The sequence below is a fragment of the Perca flavescens genome, chromosome 4 (assembly GCF_004354835.1).
Source record: "Perca flavescens isolate YP-PL-M2 chromosome 4, PFLA_1.0, whole genome shotgun sequence".
In the NCBI taxonomy this organism is placed as follows: domain Eukaryota; kingdom Metazoa; phylum Chordata; class Actinopteri; order Perciformes; family Percidae; genus Perca; species Perca flavescens.
Genome location: NC_041334.1, coordinates 36,126,906 through 36,151,538, shown reverse-complemented (window position 1 = coordinate 36,151,538; position 24,633 = coordinate 36,126,906). Strand labels below are relative to the sequence as shown.

Genomic DNA, 24,633 nt, shown 5'->3' with positions numbered 1-24,633 from the left:
ATCTGAAGTCTCTTTTATATAGACCTTAGTGGTCCCCTAATACTGTATCTGAAGTATCTTTTATATAGACCTTAGTGGTCCCCTAATACTGTATCTGAAGTCTCTTTTATATAGACCTTAGTGGTCCCCTAATACTGTATCTGAAGTCTCTTTTATATAGACCTTAGTGGTCCCCTAATACTGTATCTGAAGTCTCTTTTATATAGACCTTAGTGGTCCCCTAATACTGTATCTGAAGTCTCTTTTATATAGACCTTAGTGGTCCCCTAATACTGTATCTGAAGTCTCTTTTATATAGGCCTTAGTGGTCCTCTAATACTGTATCTGAAGTCTCTTTTATATAGACCTTAGTGGTCCCTAATACTGTATCTGAAGTCTCTTTTATATAGACCTTAGTGGTCCCCTAATACTGTATCTGAAGTCTCTTTTATATAGACCTTAGTGGTCCCCTAATACTGTATCTGAAGTCTCTTTTATATAGACCTTAGTGGTTCCCTAATACTGTATCTGAAGTCTCTTTTATATAGACCTTAGTGGTCCCCTAATACTGTATCTGAAGTCTCTTTTATATAGACCTTAGTGGTCCCCTAATACTGTATCTGAAGTCTCTTTTATATAGACCTTAGTGGTCCCCTAATACTGTATCTGAAGTCTGTTTTATATAGACCTTAGTGGTCCCCTAATACTGTATCTGAAGTCTGTTTTATATAGATCTTAGTGGTCCCCTAATACTGTATCTGAAGTCTCTTTTATATAGACCTTAGTGGTCCCCTAATACTGTATCTGAAGTCTCTTTTATATAGGCCTTAGTGGTCCCCTAATACTGTATCTGAAGTCTCTTTCCCGAAATTCAGCCTTGGTGCAGAATTACAGCCACTAGAGCCAGTCCCACAATGAGCTTTCCTTAGGATGTGCCATTTCTGTGTCTGTAGCTACTGAGGAGGAGAGAGGGGGGCAAGGTGGAGAGTGGGGGTCTGGAGTCTGGTTAAAAAAAAACTCATAAAGTGACATTTTCATGCCATGGGACCTTTTTAACAAAAATTGCTGATTCGTATCTCGCTGCGTCTTCTTCCAGGTCAATGGCAAGGACCTGTCCAAGGCCACCCACGACCAGGCGGTGGAGGCCTTCCGCACCGCCAAGGAGCCCATCATGGTGCAGGTTCTGCGCCGTGCCCCACGTCCCAAAGTGGTCAGCCCGGCTGGTGACACCCAGGTCTCAGACATCAGCACCCAGACCGACATCACCCTCCAGCACATCATGGCCCTCACCAAGCTGTCTCCGTCTTCGCCCCCCATGACGGAGCTGGAGGAGTATCTGCTTCCAGAGGAGTGAGTACCAACTCAGTTCATGAAGAACTAGAGAGAAAACGCGGCTAAAATGAGTAGACAGCTTAGAAATTGAACCACTAGCGTATATACTGTGAAGATTTATTTTTCAAACAATACATACACGTGGTCACATATTGATGTCCCGACATATATCCCCAAACATGTTCACATACTCACGTACACACGCACATTATAAGTCAACGGGGAATTTTATTCAGGGCTGCCTTGACAGAAGGGTAAAAACGTATTTCCTTTTTACCTAAACAATGATTAAAAGTATGTGAAATTAGATCAAGAACACAGAAATCCACAGTGGCCTAAATCTGACACACTTGGGTTGCTGGACTCTTGTCAGACTGACCAAACGCAACACAGCCGTAACTTTGTTGATCTATTACACAAACGAGCACTTCTTGATCGTATTTCATCGTCTTATCTTATCGGTACCTGAAGCAATACGTCCCACACCAGCACAACCCCATGCAATTTTTTGGGTCTGAACACGTTAATTCCACCGATCAAGTGCTGGTGCGAGTGCAAGAAGAATTGATTCAGATTTTGAGCCCAAATCCAACACCCAAAAAATCTATTTGTATTTGGTCTTCTGGTGCCAAGACAGAGCTGGGCTGCCACTTGGCTGGCAACCTCCTCAGTTGAAAATAATTTGAACCACAATGTTTCATATACAAACAAGGAGAAAAAGCAGTCCAATAGAAACTGATTGACCTGAAACTGCCTTTTTTTTTAAGACACACGTTTCCAGAAAATCCACTTTAAATGAGAAGATACAAGAATTCTTTGGTGTCAGAGCTCAGCAATGTTAAAAAGGTGACTTCACTCTCAGAGACTTTTCACCTAATACTTAATTAAGAGAGTAACACACCTTACCTTCTTCTTTGGACCACACAGCTGTGATCAGACGGGATGTGGATTAAATTTGAAGGGAAAATGTCACTGTCACCTACTGGAGATGGCAGCTCCTCCGGGGCACACAGCCGCATTAAATTGATGGTTTAGTTCATGCATATTTGCATATTCCCAATTGTTTCTCTCTGTGTGTGTGTGCGTGTGCGTGTGCGTGTGTGATAAGCCCTGGAGCGCTCCGAGAGTCTCGCTACATTTTCCACCTTGTGGCGGCAGCAGTTGCCCTTTTAATAAATGATTGTGATTCCTTTAATTGATTTCTGAGTCAAATTAATAACACGGCATGTTAATTTGTGACTAGCCTCCAGATGTAGCTTCAATATATCTGATTCAAGAGTGATTTCTACATTGAGTTCTTATTACTTCCTCTCTCCTTCTCATTTCATTTTCAAACTCCCGGGGGCAAAATGAAATCCAGATTGACAAATGTGTTAGTAAAGGATTTTCTATTTTTTTTATCCTTTTTTTTTTTTTTTTATGTGTCCGTGTTAAATTCAACTCTTTTCCCGTATCTTACACTCTTTTTCCTTTCTCAGGCATCCTCCACATGCATACTTTGACCCCAATGACTTCCTGGAGGTGATACAGCAGGACATAGAGCGTGAGGAGCTGGAATATGAGGTAAACCTCATCTCCCTTCCTCCTTCTCCACTCTCCTCTCCATGACTACGTTTACACGTAATATTCCGTTTTTTGCCCTTATTCCGAAAAAAGACGTTATTCCCACTAGGCTGTTTACATGGTTAATGAAATTGAATATTCTACTAATATTCCTGTTTACCTGTAGCCTGGTTGACACCAGACCCTTCTCAGTTGTAACTGAGAAGGGTCTGGGGAAGCTTCATTCACAGCCCATTTCCAAAGTAAAAGGGGCGTCACCAACGGACGCCGCTCAAATGCCTCTGGGCGCAATTGGACAGTCCTTCAACCAATCAGAGCATTGATCCGGGTGACGTAGCAGCAACAGCGGCATCAACGGGTCACTACGCTTCGTTGGCCCCCATGTTGAATGTACACAAAAAGCTGCTTTTTTTTTTTTACTTTTCCACCGGTGACAGAGTTGTTTGTCCCTCTTTCATTTCTTTTAACCAGCTTCTTGAAAAGGTCGCTGTTGCATTTTTTTTTTTCATATCCAAAAACCTGTTGATACCCAAGTATTTCAGAATGTTTAAAAGTAGCTGTGTTTCGCCTACTTTTCTTTTGGCCGTGCATCTCTACCGCAAACTGCGGTGAAAATCCAGGTTGAGACGCATATTCCAAATCCGCGGTTTACATGTAAAAAAGAATGTTTCTAAAACCTGAATAATACCCGCATATCCCACATGTCTTCATCAGAAAATGCGAAATTGGGAAAAGGGCCTCATTCGGAATTTCCAAAAGGAATATGCTGTTTACGTGACCTGTATCATATTCGAAATAATAGAATATTACCGAATATTAGTGTGCACGTAAACCTACTCAATGAAGAGCTACGTTCAGACAGCAGTGCATCATTGCTACAGAAGCAGACCCAAGGTCGCCTTTGTGTCTCCAGTCCAATGGCCTTGCTTGTGACCACAAGTCCTGATAAATCCCACTTATTGATGGGGCACTCTCTCTACATGCAGACACTGAGTGCAGGCCAGACAGGAATCGAGTTGCTGATTTGTTCCAGCAGATGCACAACAGTGACATCATTACTTATTAGTGACAAGGCCTAATAAGTCTTCCTCGGCTCGTGGATAATTAGATGGCACAGATAATAGGTCTGCAGTGATGAATTTGATGATGCCATGATCAAGCCTCCGTTGTGCTCCTTCGGTGACCTCTGCCAACCCTGGCACCCCCTCCCATTAATCCCCAGCCACCTACTGCTTGACATTCAAAATATCCACGGAGGAGCTATATGAAGCTGAGACCAGAAAGGGGAAGTTCTGGGTGGCTAACGGCAGATGTGCAGCATGACAAACCCCAGGGTCCTCACAGAATGACTCTCTGTCTTAGATAGGAACGGCTGACAAACGATCCAGTGATGCTCTGCTTGCTTCAGATCAGTTTCCTTACATGCTTTGTCACTCAATATAGATCATAATGTTTCTAGTTCGCACAAGAATAGATTAAAAAAATAATAGGATGCCTGTATAGGTGACTAGATAGTTAGTCATGTTAAAATATTTAGCTTTTGCCTAATATAAATATTTATAATATAATATTTAGATTTTTAGCAGTTAAGAAGAATAGTTTGACGTTTTGAGAATTACATTTATTCGCTTTCTTGTCTGGCATTTTGTCATTAGCATAAAGTTGCCAGGCAGGGAGCCTAAGAACCCGTTGCACCAACGGCTCCTGAGTTCACATTTAGCCTAGTTATAACGCAAGTGAAAGTAGTACTTACATTTGTCATCTAACTGCCGAGCAAAAAAAGGAGTATATGTCAATCTATTTTGTCAAGATAGTCTTCAGTATTCAGGTGCGACTCAGTTTTTTGGGCGGGTTAACCCTCACCGAGCCCATCCTCTGCCCTCGAAGAACAGCACTGCTCGTATCTTTATCTGTATCTGGGAGATTACAGGTGTTGACAAGTGAAAAACGGCTCGCTGCCCATCTGCAGTCCACTGCATCATCTCTCATTCTGTCAGTGGGCCTCTAAGAAAGCCAATGGCTTCGCTGCGTCCAGCTGAAACATTCATTACGGTGATTGATGGATCACTGTTGCTCCATGATCCCATTTCGTATTCGGTATATTCAGTCCGTCCAGAAAAACATGAGCAAATATACAACCATTTTCTACTCAATCTTGGAAGAAAAAAAGCCAATACTTTCAGATGTATGTAGGGATATTAATTTGTGCATGTGTCTTACAAGGAAGTGGATTTGTACCGGGCCAATATCCAAGAGAAGCTCGGCCTGACGATATGCTACAGGACTGATGATGAGGATGAGGCTGGGATCTACATTAGCGAGGTATGTGGTGCAGGGTAGATCACAAATCTACTTTAACAGGAAGTAAATAGTCACTGCCAGCCGTGATGATGTTCACTTTAAGTCAGTAAGTGGAAGAAATACACTACCGGTCAAAAGTTTGGGGTCACTTAGAAATTTCGATTTCACTCCATTACAGGGAGAATACCAGCTGAGATCAGTTGCATTGTTTTTTTAACCAGGGCAGCAGTTTTCAGATTACATTATGTGCTTACATAATTGCAAAAGGGTTCTCCAATGTTTTCTCAGTTAGCCTTTTAAAATGATATCAGATTAGTAAACAGAATGTGCCTTTGGAACATTGGATGAATGGTTCCTGATAATGGGCTATGTAGACATTGCATTAAAGATCAGCCACTTCTTTCTACAACAGTCGAGAACCCTTTTGCAATTATGTAAGCACATAATGTAATCTGAAAACTGCTGCCCTGGTTAAAAACAATAATGCAACTGATCTCAGCTGGTATTCTGTCTGTAATGGAGTGGAATGGAAATGTCTAAGTGACCCCAAACTTTTGACTGTTAGTGTATATAAATATATAAAAGCTAATTTAAGTCGGCAGTAACTTTAATCTCTTACTCTTTTATTCCCTTTTCTTTAGATTGATCCAAACAGCATTGCTGCCAAGGACGGCAGGATTAGAGAAGGGGACAAAATCATTCAGGTAAGATCTCTGAGAAATCTCAGCAGTTTTACTTGTCTCTTTAATACTCAGTTTATGTATATTTCTAGGACCGCACTGCTTGCTTGTAAACGAATCACCAATTGAAAAAAACAATATGTCAAGAAGTGGTGGTTAGAGATAAATGTAGCATACATGTGCAAATTTAGAGTCATTTTATTGTGAAAAGATCCGATATTGCAATATGTCCTTCTGTCCCCCAAGATCAATGGCGTTGAGATCCAGAACCGGGAGGATGCTGTAGCGCTGCTGACCAGTGAGGGGAACCAGAATATCTCTCTGCTGGTGGCCAGACCAGAGATCCAGGTAATTTGGATGTCATTATGGGTGTGAACTCAGTGAATGTCAATAACAACAAGACATCAAATTTTGAAATTAGGGTTGCACAATATATCAGTTTTTTTTTTTAATCGTCAGCGCGATATCAACTGGCGCAATAACCATATCGCGAAAGGCTGCGACAAATTGCTAAAGACATTGACATTTATTTGTGTTAGTTAGAAAATGTTAGTAGAAAACTGCACTTTAAAATGTGTCATTCTTTTTTTAGCGGTGCCTTGTATATTCAATTCAATTCAATTCATTCATTTGTTTGATAAAATAATGTTGGAAATGATTTCATTTCATAGGTTTTAAATTCAACAAGTAGTGTTGTATTTTAGCAGTACTGTATACTGAAAGCAGCAGAAATGCAGAACTGAGTACACTTTTACTATCTGTTTATTTCTCGCTAGTAATATCGTTATCACAATATTCAACAACGTTATCGCATATATAGTCTATATCCACGACTCTCCACTTCAGGGATTGCTCCGTTGCCGATGGAAATTCTGCCGGATTTCACTCATTTAGGCCGGACATCCGTCACCTTTCTTTGTGTTGGAATTTTAAACTCTGGTCGATATATGATGACTATGTTAACCTTTTCTCGGATCTCTGCAGGGTAAATCCAGACAGCTAGCTAGACTATCTGTCCAATTTGCGTTTTCTGTTGCACGACTAAAACTACTTTTGAACATACACAGTTTCCACCAAAACAAGTTCCTTCCCGAGGCTATTTTACAGAGGCGATACGGTGCTTAGCGTGTCACATGACACTGGACTCGCCAGACCCTCCTCCACAGCGCTGTAGAGGAAGGTCTGGCAATGCGAGACCATCGCATATTTTCCTCATATCGTGCAGCCCTAGTTGAAACCTCATATGGCCACTTGTGGAACCAAGTGCCATGCTAACAAACGAGAGTGAGACTTTCAATAGTAGATGTTCCACTTTTTGAGCAAAGCTTTGCAGTGAAATATTTGCATCTAATGAGGCGTATCTTGTCCCCGCTGCGTCCCAGCTGGACGAGGGCTGGATGGATGATGACAGGAACGACTTCCTGGATGACCTCCACATGGACATGCTGGAGCAGCAGCACCATCAGGCCATGCAGTTCACTGCCAGCAGACTGCAGCAGGTACACACACACGCACAGCATGTAGAGACAGACTAGCACAATCAATCTGCACCAACGCATATGTTCATCTATAGATTATTTTGGCCGAGCCAATTCTGCTAAGGTCAACAGCTGTTCAGTTGTTTTTGGCAATATTCCCCCCACCCTCCCTTTGTGGAAAGAAGATGTGGTAGTGGAAGAAGTATTCAGATCCTAATACCAAGTAATAATACCACACTGTAAAAACACTCTGTTACAAGTAAAAGTCCTGCATTGAAAATGGTACTTAAGTAAAAAGTATGTAACTATCATCAGGAAAATGTACTTAAAGTATTAAAAGTAAAAGTCCTCACAAACTGGAAACGATCCAAACAGTTCCACCAGTCAATTTATAAATCAATTTATACGTCTCATTTCAGCTGTACTTGTAAGCCTGTATATTGTTGTTTAATGTATAATAAAACATTGTATTTTATAAACTACATGCGATTTGGGTGCAAAATCTTAATTTGTAAAATACGAATAACTATAGCTGTCAGATTGATGTAGCGGAGTAAAAAGTCCAATATTTCCCTCTGAAATGTAGCGGAGTATATGTAGAAAGTGGCATGAAAAGAAAAGACTCAAGTAAAGTACAAGTACCTCAAATTTGTACTTAAGTACAGTACTTGAGTAAACGTACCTAGTTACATTTCACAACTGGAAACATATGCCTTTGTTATTGGCCTATTTTGAATTAAAAGGTGTCCTGAGTAGTTGTTAATAAAGGAGGATTTTTACAAGCAGGTTTTAAAGGAGATCAATTATATTTGTGAAAACTGTTTATTTGCAGCTTGATATATGTGTGTTGTAGAAAATTGATACAGCATAGTATCGCAATATTTTCTGTGGCAAAACTGTATCGATACACAGACGCCAAGTATCGATCCTTTATTATATATGTGTTGGTCAGTCTGTCTGCTTGACAATCAGATTTTGCAGTAAGTAAAATGAACAAACAGAGAAATGTATCTTTTTAGATAAAACAGATGTTGACAAAGTTTCCTTTTGGGGACATCATTTGAAATTGGGAAAAATTTGAAGTTGGAAAAAAGTTAATGATTTGCAATATATCGCAGAATATTGCAATATGTTCAAAATTGCAATAATATCGTATCGTGATGATATCGTATCGTGAGGCCTCTGGTGATTCCCACCCCTAGTGTGTTGTATGTTTGGTTGACAAGATTTTTGTAATGCGAGGTTAATAATTGCAGTCAACAAAATGTGTTTTACCCACTTGCACGATGCGGCAGTGTTCCTGAGTCGTCCCGTTGTCTGATTTTTACAGAAGAAGCACGAGGAGGACGGGGGCACCACGGACACGGCCACGTTGCTGTCCAACCACCACGAGAAGGACAGCGGCGTGGGTCGCACGGACGAGAGCACGCGAAACGACGAGAGCTCGGAGCAGGAGAACCTCGGCGACGAGCACACCACCAACACGCTGGGCAGCTGCCGGAAGCTGGCCTACAGCCAGGACACCCTGGGGAGCTCCGACCTGCCCTTCAGCGGCGAGTCCTTCATCTCCGCCGACTACGCCGACGCCGACTTCCTGGGCATCCCGGCGGACGAGTGTGAGCGCTTCAGAGAGCTCCTGGAGCTGAAGTGCCAGATGAGGAGCGGTGGAGCCCAGGGTCTATACCACCAGGGGGGCGGGGCCGGAGGCCAGGACCAAGAGTGTGTGGACAAAGAGCTGGAGATGCTCAACGAGGAGCTGCGCACCATCGAGCTGGAGTGCTTGAACATCGTCCGCGCTCACAAGATGCAGCAGCTGAGGGAGCAGTGCCGCGAGTCCTGGATGCTCCACAACAGCGGCTTCCGCAACTACAACACCAGCATCGACGCACGCCGCCACGAGCTCTCAGACATCACGGAGCTGCCGGAGAAATCGGACAAGGACAGCTCCAGTGCCTACAACACCGGCGAGAGCTGCCGCAGCACCCCTCTCACGCTGGAGCTGTCTCCGGACAACTCGCTCCGTCGAGGAGCGGAGAATCAGGGTCCGGCCGGTGCGTCCGGCTCCGCCAGCTCTAGCGGCAGGATCCTCAAACCTCTCCTGTCCCCCGTCCAGGAAGCCTGTGGCCCCAGTCGGAGCAGAGGCTCCTCCAAGGATCCGGATGGAGCCTCGCAAGCCGAGAGCAAGGAGAGGAAGCCGGGAGAGTCCGGTAAATCCGGGCGGAGCTTTTCGCAGCCACATTCACCGTACAAGCACGCCCACATACCGGCCCACGCCCAGCACTACCAGAGCTACATGCAGCTGATCCAGCAGAAATCCGCCGTGGAGTACGCCCAAAGCCAGATGAGTCTGGTCAGCATGTGCCGGGATGCCATCAGCCCCAGCGACCTGGAGCCTAAGATGGAGTGGAAGGTGAAGATCCGCAGCGACGGCACACGCTACATCACCAAGCGGCCTGTCCGAGACAAGCTGCTGAGGGAGCGCGCCCTGCGCATTCACGAGGAGCGCAGCGGTATGACCACGGATGACGACGCCATCAGCGAGCTGAAGATGGGCCGCTACTGGAGCAAGGAGGAGAGGAAGCAGCACGCAGTCCGTGCCAAGGAGCAGAGGCAGCGCCGCGAGTTCATGAAGCAGAGCCGGGCCGACTGTCTGAAGGAGCAGGCCGGCCCAGAGGACAAAAAGGAGCCCAACATCATCGAACTCAGCCACAAAAAGATGATGAAAAAGAGAAATAAGAAAATATTTGACAACTGGATGACCATCCAGGAACTGCTGACCCATGGTACCAAGTCACCAGATGGCACAAGGGTTTACAACTCACTGCTGTCTGTGACCACAGTCTAAGTCCTGCTCTGGGTTCAGGTGGCGGGCCGGCCAGAGGAGGACGGACTGGAGTGTAATGGACTGTACATAGGACACTACCAGTAGGGGTAGAGATTCCTGCCTCGTTCAATGTGGCAACATTTTGTAAATAGGAAATAAAGAAAGCCTTTCCTGGACTAACATTATCCACCACTGCGGTGAAGAGAAGGCCTTTTATAATGATGGTTGAACTCGACATGAATGGGACATGGCTGTGGTGATGATTTTGAAAACATTTTTTTTTCAAATTCTTTCAATAACCTTTTCTACCTTTCTGCTTGCCCTTTTAAGTAATTTTGGAAACACAAACACAATATGTGACTTTTTTTGGAGGGTTTTGAAAGTGTGTAAAGACCATGTGACATACATAAACAGCCAGCATTTACACTATTTTGCATTATTTTGTTTGTACTATATATCTCTTATCAGTATTTTACTGTTATGCATACTTAGTGCTTTTATGGAAACAATGCTATTTTCCTGCAAGGTAGAACACATAATCCTTTTCAAAAGGACTTTTTGTAAATTAAAAAAAAATAATTTTTGTAACAGATCCACTTTTTTAGTTTTAATTTCTCTCTAATGGTGCTAATTTCCCAAAGTTAATAACACCAGCGATGTACCATCTGTTACATAATGTAGAGGACATCATAACGTGATATCATTGTGTATGTACGTATATTTAGACAAAGATGTTTCTCACATTGAAATTTGAAATGTCTGTGTTTGTTGAAGCACACATTGTAGTCACTTTTGCTTTCTTAGGGTTTCATGTATTGGACAGAAAAAACGGCTTAACAAATCCTTAGTTAGCCACACAATTTGATGTCTTGTAAAATGAGAGAAATAATAAATTATTGTTTTATATATGATGAGCTTTCAAATGTTGTTGGAATTTGTCCTTTTGTAAGAGTTGTTGGATCATCAGAATATGGCCAGACAAGGGACGGAAGAATCCAAGTAAACCCTGCATATAATCAGTCCTTCCAGAAAAATGCGTTGAGTTTTTTTGTGATTGTTGCAGGCAAAAATCCTTGATTATGCGGCACGTTTTCTTAAAAAATGCGTTGGAATATGCGGGATATTTATGCAATTTTATGCGATGAAATTGCGGGAACTTGCAAAAATTGCGGTTTGATGAAAAAGAGAAAAAAAGTGATACCCCCAACACCCTGCTTTTCGATGATGTTCACGTCGCGTAATTACGCCACTTCATAACGTTCCCATGGCAACAGGGGAAAATGGCTGCTCTTGTGTGAAGTAAACGCAAAATTTTTCACTTTCTGCTAAGATATATGTGACTTTTTGCAACGCAAATGCGGGGATTATGAAATCATGCAAGCCCCGCGTATTTTGCGCGGAAATCGGCAATTTATGCGGCGAAAGTGCGGCGTATTTGAAAAAATGCGGCCCCCGCATAAATATGCAGACTTTGGCTGATTATGCATTGAATTGTGCGATTGCATAATCGCGTTTTTTTGGAGGGACTGCATAATGTCACAAAGTGTATTTTATATAGAGGCTAGTTGGACTTGCACTGAGGGAGTCTGAAATGTTTTTCTCCAGCAGAAATACTTTCATTTGCAGATGGTTTCCCTTATGTTGGCTAACTTTGCTGGAGTTACATGAGATCACCAAACCGCATGAGCCTTTTACAACTGATAAAGGTGTAACTTCTCTCTTTCAGATCAAGCGCATTCTGTACATGCACACACACTGCAGAAGAGGTCTAATCAGGCAAATAGGAAGACACACCCGTGTGGGTGGACAATGGCTCTTCAAAGTCGAGAACAGAAACCTGCTTTGCACGTCTATAACATGAGACGGGTGCGATGGAGAGGGACAAGTGGGTCAAAAGTTGCAAAGAAACTCCCGCACACTGTCTAACTTGCAAAGAGTTTTAATAGAAATAATTTAATAGCTGGCAACGTTTCATTTATCTGTGCAAGTTAGACCGTGTGCGGGACTTTCTTTGCAACTTTAGGGTCTTCAAAGTGAAATCGCCATGGAATAATAATTTAATCTTCTAACTGGAAATGTGTGCTTACAAAAGCTACCTGTACTCCCCATATCATACCATCAATGTCTATTATTTCCAATTGCCAGTATGTATGAATGGGTGAGGATGCATACAGGAAGCTTGTACGTAATGTAAAACCCCACACAACTTCTTTCCATCCAGTTTTACGAAGCAGTATTGAGTGTGGAGACTTCAATAATCCATCAGGAGGTGTGAGAGAATACCCACAAGGATATCTCTTAGATTTGCTTCCTTTACTTTCTGGTGCTTGTGTAGTGTATTAAAGCCCCCTTTTGCTCTTTTGTTTAATACATTTTTAAATATAGGATATGCATTCTTAATGAAATCACAGCATCAGAGGCTTGCCAACTTGTAGTAATGATAGCAGAAGTCCTGAGGCAAAGAGAAGTCTATTGGCTGTGTCTGTGTTTCATGTCAGAGAGTAGGGCAACGGCATGTCAGACTAGCATTAACATAAAACAGTCCAATCAGCAGAGATCCCTGCTGTCCAGATCTGATGTTTGGAGGCCAACAACAAAAGTGTCTATCTTTAGATTGGATTTTGCGGTTGTGGCTGCCCTCATTCAGCTTTTATTGATTTGACAAAGTGGTCCATCAGTTCAAAATGAATATCCTATGCTGGAACCAGTTGGTCCGGGATGCTGGCATGAGGCTCCCTCACATGGCGATACCTCCTTGCTGCGCTAGTGGTTTATTTATCTGACTCGAGACTCCCACCATCTGTTAGAGGGACCTCGTACCCTCAGTCCCATATGATCCTTCAATTAGCAGCTCAGTGCCTCATTACTGAGGACAAAGGCAGTTCAGACTCTGTGCAAGTGCTGATACACTACTTTTGTCATCTAACCTCCATCAGACACACCTTTTGTTTTGTTTGTAATGAGGCAACAACAATAAGGGCAACATTAATATGCTTTTAGTGCATCAAGTGCAAACTCAGTACTTAGGAGTTTGACCTGTATCTTTTTCTAATCGTAATGTGATACTTTGAATTAAGGTATAGGCCTGGTTGAGCTCAAAGCTGCACTAATCAATATCTTTATATTAACAATGGGTCAATTAACCGTGTGCACAGGGACACACCTCCGTTTTTCTCAGCTCTACTGAGCATTTAAGTGTCATTCAGCTTGGTTTGCATCGATGAAAGATTTGCATGTTAGCCATATCAACTTCGTAAGGTTGATAATATATCAAAGTTGTATTTTCAGCTTGTCCATCTGCTCTAAATAGCACAAATATCAAATAATGCTGCTTTTTTAACTGTTGGAACACAATAGTACCACGATTATGAGCGTACTATTTAAAGTAAGAATTTAGTATTCCACCTTGAAAAAATAGTGAGTGACAGATTTACCAAAAGAAATGGTCAAAATTCAAACAGTCCCAAATGTGTGTCAATCTGTGTGTCAAAAACTGTAAATCCTACACTTAATATGACAGTGCCTTAATATTAGTACCGCCCAAAAGTAATACATATATTTTGACATAATCAGTGGAGTGGTCCTTTAAAGTTTGACTGGGATTGATCTACTATCATCATGTTGATGTTGACATAATATGTCTGAGGATACAGGTCTTACTGTCATGGTCAGCGACTCCCGTTTAAACTTCCTACTACCACTCGTCACAGAATGTCCCTCCCGCACGCAACTCATGTTACCACAACAATTACTTGAAATCAAATATATTTTATGGTAAAGGACTGTAATTCTTATGTATGTGTTACGTATGAAATCCAAGGCACTCTCTTCAGTCTGCATTATTTGGCAGAGCTGTTGGTTCACGCATTGATCTCTTGTCTCCATTTTTTTTGACTCTGCATCACTTAAGGGGTATGATTATGATAATGAGAGCAGCCCAGGGTGCAAGCTCAGCCTCTTCCTTTATGTCTGCTAGAGTATAATTGATTACTCCTCCTTAAAGCCTGACTGAACCCAAGCCCGGTGATTTATGTCTGGGTACAAGTCTCTGTATACACTCTTTTAATGGGAGATAACAATATGGCATGCAAGGCAAACAAAAAGCTCTAGCAATCAATTCTGGGATGCCCCCCCCCAATTCCCCCCACCACCACCACCACCACAGAAAGCTGGGAGATTAGTCGATGACATTCTTGGCTTTACTACCCCCATGTATTTTTTATTGTCTTTAGGATGAAAGTGTTCCTTTCCCCACCCGTTTGACAGTCGTGTGTTTTGGCTGGAGAGCAGGACTCATCAGTTTAAATGCCAGCGCGGTGAACAAGCCGACATTCCATCGTACTCATCCATTAAGTGATGAGGAGGCGGCTCTGCTGATTCTGATCCTGCATCGCTGTGTGGACTGAGAAGCACTGAAGGGCTCGGACCTGCTTGACAGGCCCAGACATCATCCCTCACGTTGCCATATTTACAAGAAGACGGCCATCACAATATTCATTTAGACAGATGACAGTGGAACTCAATTCAGGGGACCCTTTGTGGCACATCTTGGTAAAAATCAACTCGTAGCGTCTGATTTTTGCATGACCTAAATTAAAGTAACCACTTTTTTTCTAATCTTTACTTGGTGCGATAAACCTCGGAGGCACCAAATAACTCCAGCAAGTTCAGCAGGTGTTGAGACTGTGTTAGCACTTCTCACATCTTGGATTAAAGAGAACAAGCTGCTGGATAAACAGAAAGAAATGCTGAAGCACATATTCCCACTCTCTTCACTCATGTCTGAACATCAGTCAGAAAGATTGTACTTAGATGTGGAGGCATGTCCTCAGAGCTTTTTAGTTACAAAAATGTGTTCACAATAAAACATAAAGCTGCACCCAAAATAATATTGCTGATGCAAAACTGGAGCTGGAAGCATGGAAAATGTAAAAATGGTGAAATATCGCTTTCTAACTTGAGGCAAAACATTTCCAGTTTGTATTACTCTTTGGACTCATATACATATCTTAGGAACTGTATTTTCCCCAAATTTGAATGACTTCTCTGACTTTGACTTGCATTATGGTATTAAGATTACCGCCATAACCTTGCTAGATATTGACAGCAATATAATTATGGTTTATAAAAGATCTCACTATCCCCTTGAAGTGACTGTGTAAATAAAAACAGATCAAAACTCTTGTGATGTACTGTGGAATATAACATTACCTCAAATATGGTTTTCAAAGGTCCTAAACAACTAAATTAGGCATTAGAATGAAAACATAATCAAATAAACCCCGGCATTTTCATTTTAGTGAGCTATAGACTGGGGTAGTGCAAGCCCTGTGTACTTAGGAACAACTCTGTAAGATCTGTAAAGAACCTTTATCTGTATTTTGACAGACTTCATCTATCGTGCTGCTTGCAATAATGTCAAACTTAGCAACAATGAAATACAAGAATCTGATTGTTTTTAAGAAGTGACATTGTTATTGTATTTTACAGCGTTTTCATCAGTTTGCTGTGAAATCAAACGTGACAGCCAAGATAGATGAGCAACTCTCCAAAGATAACTAACTATGTCACATATATAAAATGAATAATAAAACCCACTAGCTATTTGGATTTATCACAAGTACAAGATGGAACAACACAGAGACATTACTATGATTAATGGCAGAAGAAAAACACAGGAACATGTTTATCTGCAGGAGATATGAGCATGGACAACATGCAGCAACCTGACTTATCAATAAAATATTGATCATGTGGTCACTTTGACTGACAAACGTGTAATTTTAATTTTCAAAAGTGTAAGAGTGCCTCTAAAAAATAAAGATATATGACATGTTTCGGCCACGTAAAATGCATTGAAAATGTTGCATAATAACTTATTTGAATTGTGTTCATCTTTGCAGTCAACATATTCTCAGTTGCCCAGTCAATTCAAATTATTTGATGTCACATTGTGTAAGGTATAGAGTTATACGAATGAAGATCATACTTCATAGGTTACTGTATATTACACCACATAAATAAAAAATTAAAAATGGATCCATATGAATCGGAACTGGGCTGGCATGGCTGTGGTAGGCGTGGTACCTTTATGCATTTATTGTAGGACTGTGCATTGGTAAAGAGATTTTGGACTGAGGTAATAGATCTTTTAAAAATTACTCTGAATGTTCATATTTCTAAATGCCTTATTGTATGTATATTGGGGAGCAGATTGGAGAACAAGAAATACCTGTACAACGGATAGTTGTGCTAGCTTTTCTCTCTATGAAAAGAACTATACTATACTAGACTATATGAACTGGAAAAATACGCAAATTCGACAAATTTTGAACTCTTTTTGTGCTCACACAGCCCAAGATATCTATTTCAGCGCACCAGTTTATTCTTAAACTGCACCTTTTATGGCCGATGCTCCTAATAGATTCTCCCATTCCAGGCGCCAATTCCTCTGTGTGAAAGTTGTACCCAAACTCATAATAGATTTACACATTCTAAGCTAGGTTTTTCTGTGAGACCATGTCACCTTAAAACTGACTCATCCATAGAGGTTCCTTAGAATAGATGATATAGATTCAAACACCTGCATGCACACATACCAAACCTATCACAAACCATACTGTAAAAATGAAGTATCTTCATGTTGATTTTTGCTTTTTCCAACTTCATTTGAAAACATTTTTCTCTCACCTTCTTACATTTCTTTCCACCATGAATGCAAAAATACGAGCCAACTCTTTAAATGCCAAAGACACACAAATGTCTTTAACTACTTATTTGACCCTTGCATGGTTAGCTTCAAAGATCCCTTTGCTTGTGTTTTGTTTATGGCCCAGCGAAGCCATAACTCACAACTGTCCGTCCTCCCACAGCTCGTCCCTCTCTGGTTAACTATTCTCACAGCACAGTTTCCTGGGCCAGATCGCATGAACCTCTATGGCTCCCTTTCCACAGATTTATTGGTTGACAGCTAATTTATCCATTATACACATTCCAAATTATAGGCTTTAGTCAGCAAGATGGCGGCAACTGAGCAAGGAAGAAGAGAAGGAGAGAAAGAAAGGGAAATACATGCTGTCAGTCTTCTGTTTCACCACATTTCCCACTGGATCCAAAGGATTTACCTCACCCTTGTGCAGAGCGCATTTGTGCTCATGTTCAAAGAGATTCTGCAGAGTGTGGTGCTTGATAAGGCCAACATCATAAAGTGTTAAGTACAGCCCTAGTCAGGACAGGCCAACTGCATAAATGTAGAAAATCTACAGCCACCAAGAAATGGGCACATTGGAGTTTTGGTAACAGAGATTGTCCACACACAATGTGCAATGATAGAAACTTTGGAGGCCAGCATGAGTCTAACCTTTTGGACTGTTTGTTTTGGAAAGTCACTAAAAATACATGAAGTTCAATGTCCAAGTGTCCAAATGACACAACAGAGTCTGAGAAGCACTTTTTAGTGAGTCCTTATTAAAACCCGACAAAAGGACATTAATGTTGCATATTCTAATAATGATTCCCAATGGGTGCCTAATTGGGAAGACATGAGACCACTAAGTCTCCACTACCAGTCCTGCCTATTGTTTGCAATGGGCACTAGAAGCCTTGCTCCCCAGATCATGAAACCTCTCTCGGACATTCCATAAGCATTCATTTAGTATTAACTTCGAGCAAACGTTCTGCAAGATAAAGACGTTCTTTACTTACTGGCAAATTGTGATACGAGTTTGCTTAGAACATTTCCTTCCAATGGGATCAAAATGTTGTTTGACATTTTGGTAAATATCGGTTTCTTGCCGAGTTAGATGAGTTGATTGATAGCACTTGGAGCGGGAGCTAGTATTAAGGCTGGAGCCAGAAGGTGATTAGCTGATAAGCGCTTGTTAGCCAAGAAATGGTTACACCACACACATAACTCAACGTTGAAACCACAACTTGTTGTTTTTGCGTGTCTATTTATGTACAGGATGAATAAAAGAAGACACAACATGTTAATTAGTGAGCTTTAGAGGTGTTGGTAGGCATATTCTTTTAACCTTGGACCTTTATGTTAAGCTAGGCTAATTGGCTCCTGGCTGCAGTTCTGTAATTAATGCCTTCCTCAGGACCAGAGGTGTCCAAAGTATTCACATTCGTTACTCAAGTAGAAGTATAGATACTAGGGTTTAAAAAGACTTCTGTAGAAGTTGAAGTATCAACTCAAGCTCGCATACATGGATCGCATACAAACTAATAGGGCGTCGGAATAGCTATGTTTATACTTCTCATCCAACCACAATCCAATTCACTCTATCCAGATGGCGTGATTTATCTGCATAGGTTTCTTTTTGTGTGTATTTTTTTTTTTTAACGATGACAAGCCGGAATGAAGTAACGAGGCTATTTTTAATTAAAATGTAAGGAGTCGAAAGTGCAGATAATTGCATGAAAATGTAAGGAGTAGAAGTAAAAAGTCTGCTGTAAAATGATTACTCCAGTAAAGTATAGATACACTAAATTTCTACTTAAGTAAGGTAACGAAGTATTTGTACTTTGTTACTTGACACCTCTGCTCAGGAAAAACTTTAAACTACTACGGTAATCTGAATAGCATGTTAACTAGCGGCTAACTCCGCTCCCTGGCTTGAAAGTCCACCCATCACCCGACCACCTCCCAATGTTCTTATACAGCAGCAGTCAATATGGTGCGCACAGCAAAAAAAAACACAAAAAAAGTGATTTTGATAAAATTAATATCCTCTAAAATTCATACAGTATAAGCACCCGGTTAACAGACAGAAATGTGTGCATGTGAGCCAAAAAGGCAGTGTGTGTATTCGTGGTCGCAATAAAAATGTATGTAGGCATGGGTGCATGTGTATGGGTGAAGTTTGGTGGGGCTTTTATTGACCATTAGCAATTATTAATATCCCTGGAGAGCATGAGGTAAGGCTGAAGTTCACATATTTCGGTGCGCTTGATTCTTACAATTTAGATGTCAACCTTTTATTTACTATCTCCAACTTGCTTGTTCATTTATAATGTACTGTATGTGCAATGACGTATCACTAGTAATTCAAGTCCTTTGCACATAAAATGCTGGTCTCTTGAGCCTTTCGGCTGTGTGGCAGGCTCCGTGAGTAACTCTTATTTCCTGCCTATTGATTTAGAATACAACGAGCAGCTCTAAATGTGACAAAGGCTCTATTGTCGTTGTGCTTGTGGCACACAGTTCTTCTGGCCTCGCACAGCAGCAGTTCTCAACCATCCACGGCATGTTCTCAAAAGCTACATTTCAACTTTATGTTCTTCCAGCTGAAAGTCCAATCAATACAGCTTAAGTGTCCATCTTAAAAGAGTCCATTTCATTTAGCTGCTTTTGAGGGGCTCAAATAAATAAACCCTAATTGTATTTAGTGTTAATCCCTTAACGCCGACTGTCGCTAATTTGCATCAAACCCCTCCCATTTCCACTACAGGCGAGATAGCGTGTGTATTCCCCCCAATGCCGGTTTGTTTACATGCGATACATACATAGGAACCTTTTGCATGCACTGGTTTCTCGTAGGACCGGTTGGAGTGGGAGATACATCCGGTTCACGGAAGCGAAATTAACCCTAACCCTACCCCTAATCCTACCCCTAAACCTAACCCTAACCCTAAAGAAACTACTGTCAATGTTAGGGAGTAGGAGAGTGTTTTCTTTCTTGCCGTTGTCAAGATCCATGTATTTGTGACATGAATGAAATCTACTATGTGTTTTATTAATTTTACCATTTTGTAAAGAATTTTACCATAATGCCTGTTGTTGCTAATTTGCATCATACCTAAATTTATATCTATTCCATATGCTATAGACAAATTAACAATCTCAACTTAATTTAGCATCAGCTTGGAGCTCAGTCTTTACCACATGCGGCCTTCTCTCTCCCCATTCATGTCTTCAGCTGTCCTATCTAATAAATGCCCAAAAGAAATCTTACAAAAAAGTTGGACTGGCTGCTGGAATACCATGCCAGATTGTCATAAATGTGTTTCGCTTGCTTGTTTCCTATTTACTGTAGAATATTTCCACGTGTCTGTGAGACCAAGATACATATCTTGGAAACACAAGGTTAAGTGCTTTTGTATGAGTCAAACTCACACTTGCTCTTTTGCTTATATATCTTTTACCACTGACCACTGACTTCCAGGCTCACAGCCAGCATTTTATTGCCAACCATACACTTTTTGTAATGTGTGATATCTTAGAATTTCCGAACTTGGCATTGTTGACAGGACTTGAAGCCGATCTGAAAGTAGACGCCAATAGGCGATGGCACAAATGGACCGGCTAAATCAAAGCACTCTTCCACTTACCTTTTCTCTTCCTATGTGGTGATGCCATTTTGACAGAGAAGTGGAAATTCAAACAGCAGCCACCTGAGGTTAGTGCCCGCTGAGCTGGCCGCCCCCACACTGAGCCGCATTTAAATGCAACTTCTCAAACTCACTGGAGCCTGGACGTCAGAATAATTGAATCTCTACCTTTTTCCACCGACCATTTCAGAACATCAAATAGTATTTCTCATCGTCCCCACTTTGCTTAAGTGGTGCTGGTGAAGTGTGTCTGGAGGCCTCCAGTGGTGGAGCCTCCCTGCTGCCTCCAGTTTTAGGTGTGATTGGTATTCTTGAAGAATAAATGGTAACACTTTACTTGAAGGTATCTACATAAGAGTGACATGACACTGTCATGAACACATGACACTGTCATGAACACATGACACTGTCATGAACACATGACACTGTCATGACACATGAACCCTAACCCTAACCCTGACCTTAACCTGTCCCTTTGTCCACACCTAACCCTAAATCCCACTCCCCTTACCTAAACTTAACCATTTTCATAAGCCTAAGCCCCTCCCCTTTCCCCTAACCCTAACCATTCCCCAGACCCCTAACCTTAACCCCTGTAGGGTCATCAGCAGCACTTTTGTGCAGCGGGGCCTTCCCCTGGGCGGGTGGGGACGGGCGGAATTCAGCTCCCACTAGTAGTTTTTGCAATCAGAATTCTTTGTATTTAACTCCTAACCCAACCCAGGGTCTCTTTGCCTTACCCTAACCAATTACCTTTTGACCTCAACTTAACCAGGGGCTCTTTGACCTCATCCTGACAGAGTGGATTTTGACCTAACCCTAACTAAATGCCTTTTGACCAAATCCTAACCAAATGTCTTTTACCCTAACCCTAACCAATTGTCTCTTGACCTTACCTTAATAACAGCAGCATAATAATAATAATCCTGTTTTCCTTTTGTGAGCAGGTGTTTCCTCATGCATTATGTCTTCATTATATTCCTGCCGCCCTGTTGGGAGCAGGTGTTTCTTAATTTTGCAACGTGTTGCTCAACAATATGTTTATGACCAAGCAACTTATAGTTTGGGGGTCTTGTGTGTGTGTGTGTGTGTGTGTGTGTGTGGGGGGGGTCTTTGCTAAATCCACGGCCCCCGTGGTATGCCGACACTCCATTTCTCACTCTACCTAACCATAACTTGTTATGAAAAAAAACCCTAATGGCACTTACTGACAGAAGCGTTATGTCATAAACATTTATGACTTGTTTATAATGTTTATGACACGTTCATGACAGTGTCTTGTCACTCTTATGTAGATACCTTCAAGTAAAGTGTAACAGAATATATGTCCCCCCCAAGACTTTTCTAGTCTGCCAAAACGCTGAATGGCATCCCACCCACTGCTGGTGTTTGCCATTTTGTCAGAGTAGTTCAGAATGTTTGACCCTGCTGTGTGCCAAAAAATGTCACTTGGCATTGACACCAACCCCCACCTGATCCTGGATCTGCTTGTGTGCCAGATATTCAACAGAGAACACTAACAAACCTATTAGACAATGTGGAGAAAATCACCTTGTTTCTTTTCCAAACAAATGCAATGTGACTGGGACCCCCACCACAAGGCAAGAAGCTAATATTTACAAGCAGCATATTCTAGATCATCATTCTGATGAAAGCGTATGAAATGAGACACGTGGGAGTTGATGTCTGCGGTTTTTTGAAGAGGCGTGATAAATGTGTCACAGGTTCAACCAAGCAGCAGCAGAAACTAACACTCTAACTGGCATTTGGACAATAAAGAAAAAAGATGGTTATGTCATCTCATATTCATTCACAAGCATTTACAGGCATCGTGCAGCCCCCGGAGAAAGAAAATTAGCCAAGCGAGGGTTCGTCAGGCAAGACTGCGTTGGATGGAGCAGAAGGAGGTCATGATGTCTCTGTGTGCTTTTCCAGGCGATTCAAGGTAGTGTATACGGAGGCATACTGAATGTGTCACAGCCTTCATTCATGAGCAGCAGGAGGACTCGGTGTGCATTCTGATTTCAGGGCAGGCATGGCAAGCATGTTTGGTCCAGGTTGGAAACTAAACAGTACCCTCTATTGGATGACACGGAGATTGCGTGTGGCGGTGTCTGACCCCGTCTGAGAGGACGTGACCAAGTGCAGCTCCGTCTGTGAACTTTCAATCCTGTTGAAGAACTTAGTATGCTCAAATCTCTCAACTGACACACTTCAACTAAAAGAGCAACTCCTATTAGGCCTGGGCGATATGGAGAAAATCAAATATCACGATCATTTTGACCAAATACCTCGATATCGGTACTGCAACAATATTGTAGTGTTGACTATTGGGGCTTTCACAAAATATTCACACAATGAGATTTTAGATAAATAATCATCAGTAATGTGGATATAATGACTAAGTGGGTAAAGGCAAATAAAAGAACAGCTAGAGCAGTCTGGTATGTTCAGAAAAGGACATCACTTTACTCTAATGCAGCCTTTAAAACCAGGAAAAGACAACACTTGTGCCATATTACGATATTACAATATCCAAAATCCAAGACGATATCTGGTCTTATATCACGATATCGATATAATATTGATATATTGCCCAGCTCTAACTCCTATGTCATAATGACTTTCTCAAGACTTAATAGTTCTCCTTTTAATCCTGTCAATGTCACCAAGCGTGTCCAACACTGAAGTTCTTTCCTTTAACGTGATGACTCGAGACAATTAGTTTGATTTGGTATGCGCTACTACTGACCACAGATCCATTTAAAAGTTCCTCTCTTGAGGCAGGCTGTGAAGCATGAAACTCAACTTTAACTACATACGGCAGCCCAGTGGGTTTTAAGCGTAGTCCAGAGGCCCCCCCAGGGGTCCACGAGGGCGCTCCACGGTGTCAGAAGCGAAATGAGGAAGAGTTTAATTTCATAGTTATTTTACTGACTAGTTTGATCAAAGGCTTTCCTTTTTCTCACCACTGCTATCACTATTATAATTATGTACGCATACTGTACCTACTAACAGCCAATTTATAGGACTTGGACAATAAACATCCATCATTTTCTTTTTTTTTTATAACTTAAAAAAAAAAATTGGAATGCAAAGAAAAGTGATTCTGCCGCATTTTCAAGAAATAGCCCTGCAGTGTGTTTGCTTTCATTTTCAATTTAATTAGATTTTTTGAATTTTTGCTTCTCAGGGAAGCCAAAGGTAGCTTTTCTCTTTGCAGATCTGACAACCGGCAGGCTGGTGTATTCACTTCTCTAAAATATTATCCCCCTGCTAATAGAGTCCTGCTCCCCACGGCTGCAGACACAGAAGGCCGTAAAGATATGAATGGCAAAGCAAAATCTGCAAGTGCAGTAACAGCATATAAAGTAAGGTGTAACTACATATTTATAAACTGGGATACATGTGTGATAAGCCCACTGGCCATATGGGCAGGCCACTGATGTTTCTTAAAAAGCCTGTGAAACCTCCAAGCCGCCATCCTCCGCTATCCAAATCATCTGCCATTCATAAAACTAGGTTCAGATTAAAAACCATTCAGTGTCAAGCTGCTTTTCATATCCCTCCTGACCTGGTATTTGTTTCCCTGGAGACAAAAGACCGCCGTTAAAACAGTGTGGCATAGATTAATGCAGTCCACTTCTTATTTCCTCGGAGAGCCTGTGCAAATTTCAACAATCAAAAGACAGGAGTGACAGATATTGGGGATTTATTTAATGGGTGAGGGGTCGCTCTTCTGTATATTAAATCTGACTTAGACCAGACCCTTCAACAGATGGTGGGCCTCAATAGAAGACGCCTGCCAAACCCATCTTGTGTTGATTCACTATCAGCTTTATTTTCAAATCATGCCTCATTTGCCAAGTCAGAGATGCTCCTGAAAGAAAATCTTAACTAAATACATACAAATAATGTTTCGTGCCACCACTGCTCACTGGGGAAATAACGAGCTTATGGAAATCAAAGCTGATAAGAACACTTTGCAGGCAACTTGGGTTATATAGCAAAATAACTCATCAAACACAGGTGTAAACATTAATATTGGCTGCATTTCATTATCAGTTTATTGTCATAATGGTATGGTGCATGCTGGGATACATGAAATGGATTGGAGCCACAGTTAATGCTTTTCCAGCTG

General features: G+C 41.6%; 1 protein-coding gene across 2 annotated transcripts in view; it reads left to right on the top strand.

The window, feature by feature from the left end:
• Positions 1 to 11,068, top strand: part of pdzrn3b (PDZ domain containing RING finger 3b) — a 108,555-nt gene extending 97,487 nt beyond the window's left edge. For both annotated transcript variants that reach the window (XM_028576658.1, XM_028576656.1), the window contains 7 exons: positions 1,076 to 1,329; positions 2,790 to 2,874; positions 5,098 to 5,196; positions 5,817 to 5,879; positions 6,102 to 6,203; positions 7,238 to 7,354; positions 8,664 to 11,068. In XM_028576658.1, the coding sequence (XP_028432459.1) occupies positions 1,076 to 1,329; positions 2,790 to 2,874; positions 5,098 to 5,196; positions 5,817 to 5,879; positions 6,102 to 6,203; positions 7,238 to 7,354; positions 8,664 to 10,178 (2,235 nt within the window). In that variant the 3' untranslated portion in view covers positions 10,179 to 11,068. The remainder of the gene's footprint in view (positions 1 to 1,075; positions 1,330 to 2,789; positions 2,875 to 5,097; positions 5,197 to 5,816; positions 5,880 to 6,101; positions 6,204 to 7,237; positions 7,355 to 8,663) is intronic.
• The last annotated feature ends 13,565 nt before the right edge of the window (positions 11,069 to 24,633 follow it).